The 8,750-nt window shown below is 51.6% G+C and overlaps 1 protein-coding gene across 1 annotated transcript; it reads left to right on the forward strand.

Annotated features, from left to right (window-relative positions):
- The first annotated feature begins 3,430 nt into the window (after nt 1-3,430).
- LOC115335172 (pepsin B-like) lies at nt 3,431-8,310 on the forward strand. Its single transcript, XM_030000501.2, has 9 exons — nt 3,431-4,430; nt 4,783-4,936; nt 5,368-5,485; nt 6,120-6,238; nt 6,614-6,813; nt 6,966-7,088; nt 7,303-7,447; nt 7,710-7,808; nt 7,993-8,310. The coding sequence occupies exons 1-9, from the start codon at nt 4,375-4,377 to the stop codon at nt 8,143-8,145; spliced, it is 1,167 nt and encodes a 388-aa protein (XP_029856361.1). The 5' UTR covers nt 3,431-4,374; the 3' UTR covers nt 8,146-8,310.
- The last annotated feature ends 440 nt before the right edge of the window (nt 8,311-8,750 follow it).

An 8,750-nucleotide genomic window follows, 5' to 3' on the forward strand; every position in this document is an offset into this window, starting at 1 on the left:
TCCGGTGGTCCTGTCTTTTGTGTGTGATGCAAAGAGACAACTGCACGTTCCAAAGTGAGCTTTACTTTTTATTTAAAATTGAAAGCCAGGCCAATAATCACCAGTTGTCCTCATGCAATTCAAGCTGGACTTCTTGCAACCTTTGTTTTCCAGGTCTCCCTTCCCTGAAGGAATAATGTCTATGTCCTTCTGTATTCTACCTGGAGCAATGGTTGCTGTCTTCCACCTGGCTAGTCTCACTGCAATAGACTTAAAAAATAAATGAAGAGAAACACGTATGCCGAGGCAGACACCTTTCCCTCTCTGTTGACTGGTGACCCATGGGGATATCTTTGCAGGGCAATTCCACGTGCTGGTTGTTTGAGCTGGAAGCTGAACTCACAGAAATGTTTGGATGAGGTTCTCTGGCCTGTGTGATACAGGAGCCGAGGCTCTGAAGCCACTGACTCTTTCATGGAGTCTCTTTTCGGGGCAGAACCATCACTGACAGTTGTGGACAGATAAGGGTATAGACCAGATTTCCACTGAGCTGAGCATCAGGAGGAAATCATGAAGTTGCCTTGGAAATTGATGTGCTATGAATGTAATTTGAACATAGCAGGAATATTCATGGTCTCTGGAGTACCTACCCTTTAAGATGGGCTGTTACCACTGTGGGTAATTTAAGCTAATAGTTTGGAATGGTGGAATTTGGGGGCTGGCGGGAATGAGGTGCTTTTGCCAATGTTGAACAAGATGTGGCTTCACTCTTCCTGGCTGTGCTCATCTGCTCTAGGCACAGGGGCTTTCCATGGGTTCTCTGCCATCACTCTGTGCAAAGAGTTGATTCACTTGTTTTTCCAAACTCTACAGCAACTGAGAGCTAGTGGTGCGTTAACATGCACAGTTTTAATTTCTTGGCTTATAAAATTTGCCCTGAAAACTCTTCCCCAGCAGGAATCAACTTAAGAACAGCTAATAGGGCCATCTGTGCCTTCCTAAGTGAGCGTGCCTTCATGTGCGGTGTCCTTCCAACCCAAACCCATGTGTTTTTTTCCATCAGCGTTGTTCCATGACTTTCTAAAATGCTGGAGGTAAGAACTGGAAGGGAAACAGAGGAGATAACACAACTGATGATAAACCCATGTTGTTATTTCCATTCCATCCCACCCCAGGAAAACACAATGAAACATTTTTCATTTCTCTTCTAGAAAGATTTTGATAGCCCTATCAGAAAGAAGTTGAAAATAGCTTGAAAATAGCATGGCATTTGTCACTGGTATTTGACTAGGAGTTTTCGGGATAGTCCTTAGCATTGTGGGAAAATCTCTTGTGATGGGTGCATTTCTAAACTTCAGGTGTGTGAGTGAACACTGATGCAGGAAGGTGGGGACCATTTTGGGGTGTACAAGGAGGTGATGTAGAGCTCCAGCATCAGCTTGGGGGCTGGGACTGTGCAGGGTGACTGGAGGTCTGTTCAGAAACTGCCTGCAAGAGAAGATCGTCATGTAGTGGGTGATCCTTGCCCTGGTTTGGGAAGTTAGATGTTGGACCTAGAGCCCGACACTGTATTTCAGGAGCCATTCTCATGGTTGTGCAGGAAAAGAGGAATATTTATTTTAATGTGGATGGAAGCTGTTCGTCTGTGCACTATAAACTCTGTTTTGGAAATAAAACACTAAAACCAGCTTGTGCAGCGCTGAGTAAAGGATATGTGTGCTTGTGTGCTGTTCATAAACACAGCTGCTTCGGACACACATGCCATAGTGTGGTATGCTTCCACCAACAGCTTTTCTTGGTTGGAGAACCCAAGCAGAGAGCAATTGAGCTCCAGGCAAAGTGTATATAGCTATTTTAAATTAATCACATACAGCATGACTGTTTAAATGATCAAGGGGGAGAGCATTAGCTTGGATGGGATTTGGCACCTTGGGGAAGGATTTTAGCTGACATGGTGCTTGTGACAGCAACAGGCTTTAATGACCAGGGAAAGGTCCTGGCAGTCCCACATTCATGTTTATTAAGTTCTGTGCTACCATTTGTTGAGGTAAATAGCAATAGCTTGTGTCTGGGGCAGAGGTGCAGCAACTGGGGTGGTAAATTGTCCTGGAGTTGGGACAAGTCACTTCTCTGTTTTTTTGCCACAGGTAAAGCAGACCCTAGCGCAGACTAGGAAATTCAGGGTGATGGCAATGTCTTTGAAAAGATTTCTGTCCCCTGACGGCTCTGGGACTTGTGTCTGCAGACAGGAGAGGTCTTTGGGTCATGGGGGAGGCTGGATCCCACTTAGAGCCCATTTCTAATCCTGCAAAACTCTCTGTCGAGAGCTGCTGGCTTTTGGGAGATGCTGCCCACCTCTGCAGTGGCTGTTGGTTTAATAGGATTTGTTGGCTCGTGTTGAAAGTGCTTAAGTCCTCTGGATGGCCAGGACAGCTGCTGCTCACAGCTCATCTCGTTTTCTGGTTTTGCACCACCGCAGCGTCCCGGGAAAGGTGGTGGAGTTGGCCATGGGATGCAAAGGGGATCCGTACTCATCTGGGGGAGACAGCGTTCTGGGCTGGAGCTGTTTGCGTGTGGGCTGGGGGACTGCACCAACACAGAAAAGAAACTGGAAGCAGAGGAGGAAAAAAGCCCAGAGCCTGGGCCCGAGGAGAAGTCCTGCCTTGGAGCAGCGTGGGTGCGTGCCGTTGGCCGAGTCGTGCTCCGTGTAGGGACACAGGATCTCTGATGTTAGAAACTGTAAATCCTGGGTTCCCGTTAGACTAAACGCCTCGGCAAACAAGTGCTGTCTAACTTTGGGTCAAGAAGTGCCAACAGTAGAACGTGTTTGTGCGTGCTGTAGAGGGCACCTTATTCCTTTGTCTTTTGGCAAGGCTGAGTCCCCGTGGGGACCCGCAGATAACACTCGGTATATTGACGTTTTGATAACTGCTCTTTGCTTTCAGCCAGAATTTGCTTTTTATCCAATCTTAATAAGTTGATCTTTCTATCAATCCTGCTAGCAAACAAGATAATTGCTTTATTATAGTCTCAATATCCAGCAAAGGACACACACTCCCTGGTGCTCCCGAGGGAATCAAATCTGTGCAGTGTGTTGACACGGGATGAGTGCAGCGATAGCAACGCCGGGCTATCGGTGGATGATGGAGAGCGCGATTTCCCAGCTCTGAAGAGCCAGGCTGCTTGGAGAGGGGATGTGAGCCAGGCCAGAGGAGGTCTAGAAAATATTTAGGTTATAGCTGAAAATGGTTTGGTCCATTTGCTAGAAAATGTTTAGGTTATAACCAAAAATATTTAGGTTATGACCAAAACAATTTTTGTTCATTTGTTAGAAAATATTTAGGTTATAACTGAAAACGTTTTGGTCTGGGTGTTTGTTGTTGGTTTGGGAAGTCTGTGTTTGTGGTTCTTTTTTTCACAGAAAAAAAAAGCAAACAAGGAATTTCCTGACTTTCTGGGCTGGTGTGAGGATCCAGTGGGTGGGTTAAAGCCTGAGGGCTTCCTCCGCGGGTGGGTTAAACCTCCCCCATGCAGAGAGGCACACCACCTGCCTTTTAACGCGGGATGGAAAGGGAATCGGTTGCTCCACAAAATAAAAAAAAAATTTAAAAAAGGAAAAATATGTGATTTTTGTCCAAAATAGTATGAAAGCAGAGGGACGATTGAGCTGTATGACATATGGAAACGAGCTGTACCTGGAGGAGAGGATAGTGAAGGACTGTGAGGCTGATGAAGAGGTGGAGAAGCACAGACCAGAAGGCAGAGCAGTGCTGGAAACCACCTACGAGAAAACAGGAGAAGAGACCTCATGGGCTCACTGAGCCCCTGGGATGAGGAGCAAAGCAGCCAGCCCCAGCTCTTTGCACCATGCCCTGGAAAATCCTCAACACCAGTCGCCATCCCTCCTCCACCCCAGAGGTCCCTCCGGGCGGGCGGCTGGGCGGGAGAACGGCAGACAAAAGTCCGATGGGTTTCCATCCTGCGTCAAGAGCCGCGAGCACCTTTGTTTTGGGAAAAGATTTGAACAGGTTTTGACGAACACAGATAAGGTCCCACCATGATGACGTTTGGGTCACTCCTCTCTTTGCTGTGATAAGAGCTGGCCTTTTATCAGATGGTAACACTTTGATCTGGCTGTTGAAGACGTGTGTTGCTCTATTCTCACCCAAGCACCCCACTAAGGACGCAAACTCCTCAAAATCCTTGTGGCCCAAAATACAAAGAAGCCCTTGAAGCCGGGGGTGTGTGTGGTGGTAATGGAAAAACGAGGTCAGCAGATAAGGAGGGGGGGGGTCTCACTGCTTCCCAGTATAAAACTGGGCAGTCCGGGCAGCTCGGCCTGTCTGCTGCAGTTTCTGAGAAGGTGTGCGTGGACTGGCGGACAACTCCTGCACCATGAAGTGGCTCGTCCTGGCCCTGGTCTGTCTCCAGCTCTCGGAGGGGATGGTGAGGTGAGTGTCCTGCAGCAGCCGCTGCGGCAGAAAGACTGGGGAGAGGGTGGATAACAAAAGCCGGCTGCGGTTGTAACCTGCACAGGCTGTGCTGCATCCCCAAGGATGCTGACCAAGTCTAACCAGGTATGACTCCAGCCTCCTGCATCTCCACAGACCATCGTGGTCCCAGTCCAGGCTGCATCCCTTGCTGGGAGGGAAGCCCCTGGGGACATACAAGGCAGCTGAGTGGAAGGCTCCCGTTGTGGCAGGGTTCAGAGGAGCCCAGAGAACAGGTCATTTGAAAATGCCCAAATTTTCTGATTTCCTGCTGTGTTTTGGTTTTTTTTTTTTTTTTTCCCCCTCTGTGCAGAATCAAACTGAAGAAAGCCAAGTCTATACGGGAGAAAATGAAGGAGGCCGGTGTGCTGGAGGACTTCCTGAAGAAAATTAAATATGATCCAGCTAAGAAATACCACTTCAGTGAGGACTATGTTGTGTACGAGCCGATGACCAGCCACCTGGATGTGAGTACCCCAGGTTCCCCTCTCGCTGCCTGTCCGTACACCACGCTCCCCTTTCCCTCCTCCTTCCCAGCTGCCAGAGCGATCTGTTCACCCCTGAGCCTCCAGGAGTGAGAGATTCCTTTCTTTCCACTCTTTTTTAAGCTTCTGTTTTAGACTTTAGAAAATTTTCCCCCCAGCCAGCCATGAAAAGCGATGCTTTTCTGCATGTGACAAAAGAGATAACAAAATAAATATTTAATATTACGTCTTTTGGGAGGAAAAGCAGGGTGAGAGTTTGGTCCGTTCCTGCCTACTTTGTTATTTGCAAGAGTGAGCCTGGCATTCCCCACCACCCTGCAAAGCACTGGGATGCCGGCGCAGGGCTGGGAGGCGAAAGCCTGGTCTGTCCCTGACCCTGTGGCCAACGGAGATACCCCATCTCTTGTCTGCAGTCCTCCTACTTCGGGGAGATCAGCATGGGGACCCCCCCGCAAAGCTTCCTGGTGCTTTTCGACACCGGCTCCTCCAACCTGTGGGTGCCGTCCGTCTACTGCCAGACGCCGGCGTGCTGTGAGTACCGCAACCGCATTGCACAGAGCTGCCCCAGCAGCACAGCGTAGGGGGGAAATCACGATGCCAGACCAAAAATGATCCCGGCACGCTGCTCTGGGGTAGCTGTTCCCTGATACCAGCCGGTGCATTCCTTGGGAAACACGGAGCCCTCTGCCATTATGTGCCCGGCTAACGAAGATGGCCGAATCGCTACGGCCACGGTGGGTGTCCCCAGATTGCAGAAATCTCAGTGGTTGTGCCTGACCTTTCGTGGCAGGGCAGAGGGAAGAGCAAAGCTACGAATTGCGGAGCTGATGTCCCGCTCCCTGGCAGAGCTCATCCGATGTAACTTGCTGATGGTGGGAGAGCGATGGGGATTTAACTGCTGATGGCTTTGCTCGCGCTGGGTGGCTGATGTGGTTGTGATCACAACAGCTGTTCCCTGGAGAGGGATGCAGGCAAAACTGGGATGCAAACCCTGCCTTCAAGATAACTGCGAGGCAGAGAAACAGCCCGTTTCGCTCTTCACGGCTTGCTCTGCTGAGGAAGCTGCTTTCCCAGGCGTTATCCCGGCAGAGTGACTGGCAGTGAAATCCCACCGGGGCCAGGCGAGCGTGTGCCCAGGAGCTTTGCCCTCTTCTCTCTCACACAGCCAATCATGCAAAGTTCAATCCCAGCGAGTCCTCCACCTTCACCTCCAACGGCCAGTCCTACACCCTCTCCTACGGCAGCGGCTCGCTCACGGTGGTGCTGGGCTACGACACGCTGACGGTGAGTGCACCCCACGCCGTCCTTGTGTGCCTGGGCGCTGTGTCCCCAGCACCAGCTGGGTGTCCCGATGGAAGGACCCTGGGGGACAGCCTAAGGGCATATCTCCTGTCTCTTGTAGCCAAGACTTGGGCAAACCAGGGCCTGAGATGGGCAGAACTGATATAAAGTGGTTATTGCCACCGTCAGTTACCCGGCTGTGTTTTTACTCTGTTTTAACCCAATTCCTGCTAATTTTCCCAGCTGCTTGGTGATGTTTTCACCAGCTATGACCTTGCGGTGTGTTCTTTGGGCTGTCCGAGCATCAGTCATCCCATCCGACGGCTGCTTGGGTTTGCCTAAGCATGCAGGCTGACCTGGCGTCCCTTTCCCCTCCAGCTCCAGAGCATTGTGGTCACAAACCAGGAGTTCGGGCTCAGCGAGAACGAGCCAACCGAGCCTTTCTACTATGCTGATTTTGATGGGATCATGGGAATGGGCTACCCCTCGCTGGCGGTGGGAGGGACACCCACCGCGCTGCAGGGCATGCTGCAGCAGAACCAGCTCACCCAGCCCATCTTCAGCTTCTACTTCTCTCGGTAAAAATCTGCTGGGACCCTCTGCACGTCCTGTGTGCACCGGTGTCCCTCTGCCTGTCCCCGTGCAGGTTCCTTGTGAATTTGTCCCTCGCTAGCCCATGCATATCGCACCCATTTACAATCTCTGCTGCTGTAACTCTGTGTTTTTGCAGCCAACCCACCTACAACTACGGGGGAGAGCTCATTCTCGGAGGAATTGACACTCAGTTCTTCTCTGGGGACATTATGTGGGCACCGGTGACCCAGGAGCTTTACTGGCAGGTGGCGATTGATGAGTGAGTTGTGTTTGTACCTGATGGGCATCATCCACCTGGGCAGCTCATGTAACGAGGGTGGTACGGCTGTCCTGCAGATGAAGCTGCAGCTATTGCAGCAGGCATGGGTTCGGCACTGCATTTTGGAGCATCCCAGACTTAGAGATCCAGCCAAGACAGGTTTAGTTGCCAGTGGGTGCTTAAAGTGACGTCCTTCTCCCTGTTCTCCTCCCAGGTTTGCTATCGGGCAGTCAGCGACCGGCTGGTGCATCCAGGGCTGCCAGGCCATCGTGGACACGGGGACGTTCCTGCTGACGGTGCCCCAGCAGTACATAGGCAGCTTTGCTCAGGCTCTTGGTGCCCAGCCGACTAACGATGGTGTAAGTGCAGGGGACGCTTTGGAGGTGCGTGTGGAGCGGGGGGGGGGGCTTGCAAGTGAGCCAGAAGCCGTGGGCTTGACCAGGTCCCACAAAACTTGTGTGGCATCTACAGAACATCATACTGCAGGTGTGTCAGGGAAGGACGAGGCGACATGGCACTGTCAGGGGTTAAAGTGTATGTTGCCCCCACATACGGGAGTATCTCTCCTCTCACAGTGGGTGCTGTTCCAGCCATAACCTCCTCTTCACCCTCTCTCCGCAGTATGCAGTTGACTGCAATGAGATCCAGAACATGCCCACCATCACCTTCGTCATCAACGGAGCTCAGCTCCCACTCAGCCCCTCCGCCTACGTCTCGAACGTATGTATTAGCTGAGCAGCTTCGTCCTGCTGAGTCCTTGAGGGCCAGGAAAGGACCTGGTGCTTCTTGACAAGTAGCAATGCTCTCCCTGCCTGTGCGGGCAGATCCTACCTCCCTGCAGCCCAGCTGGCAGGGTCCTGGTGCTTGTTTGAGGCTCTGACTCCCCGTTCTTCCCCCCTTACAGAACAACGGCTACTGCACTCTTGCGATTGAGGAGACCTACGTGCCTTCCCAGAATGGGCAGCCGCTCTGGATCTTGGGTGATATCTTCCTGAAGGAGTATTACACCATCTTTGACCTGGCTAACAACAGCATCGGCTTCGCCTCGTCGGTGTAGAGGAGCAGAGCAGCAAAATCCAGCCCTTCTCCTGGCCAAACACACCTTAGCCAGCAGTGCTGGAGCACTACGGGGTTCCTATGGACCTTTATGTTCCTTTACGTGTCTGCATGGTTCCCCATCCCTCCAGGATTTCTGTGTGTGCTCTCACAGTCTCCTGTTACAAATAAATGCCAACATCCCAAATAGTCTCTGACCTTCTGAGTTTGTTGAGTGACGATTGAGGGTGGACCGATGGGTTGCGTGTCTCAGACACTCTTTCTCCAGCAAGAAAGATAAGCGCCGTGATAAACTCCTAGGCGCGTTTCCGCAGAGTCAGCATGGGGAAGGCTGTGGGGAAGCTGTCCCTGGGCTGCTTCAAATATTTATGTTTGTTGCAAAGGGGTATGACATGCTGTGGACTCCTAAAGGCTGTGGGACTGAGTCCCAGCCTTTATCTATAGTGAATTATTGAGCTTGGGGGTGGCTCTGATGAAGGCAGCAGGCTCCGAGCTGCAGCTCAGCTCACAGCCCGACGGGTGCAGGGACAGGAGTGACCAGCCTTGCCCCACGCTGGTGCCCGGGGTAGCTCCTGCAGACGGTGCAGCCCGGCTTCCAAGCCCTTG

Source organism: Aquila chrysaetos, chromosome 24 (assembly GCF_900496995.4).
Source record: "Aquila chrysaetos chrysaetos chromosome 24, bAquChr1.4, whole genome shotgun sequence".
NCBI classification, from domain to species: domain Eukaryota; kingdom Metazoa; phylum Chordata; class Aves; order Accipitriformes; family Accipitridae; genus Aquila; species Aquila chrysaetos.

Excerpts from the sequence above, each read along its gene's own strand:
- LOC115335172 (XM_030000501.2), top strand. The coding sequence starts at position 4,375 with ATGAAGTGGCTCGTCCTGGCCCTGGTCTGTCTCCAGCTCTCGGAGGGG. Across the intron at positions 6,239-6,613 it reads TGGGCTACGACACGCTGACG|CTCCAGAGCATTGTGGTCAC; the intron begins GTGAGTGCACCC and ends TTTCCCCTCCAG. Across the intron at positions 7,089-7,302 it reads TGGCAGGTGGCGATTGATGA|GTTTGCTATCGGGCAGTCAG; the intron begins GTGAGTTGTGTT and ends TTCTCCTCCCAG.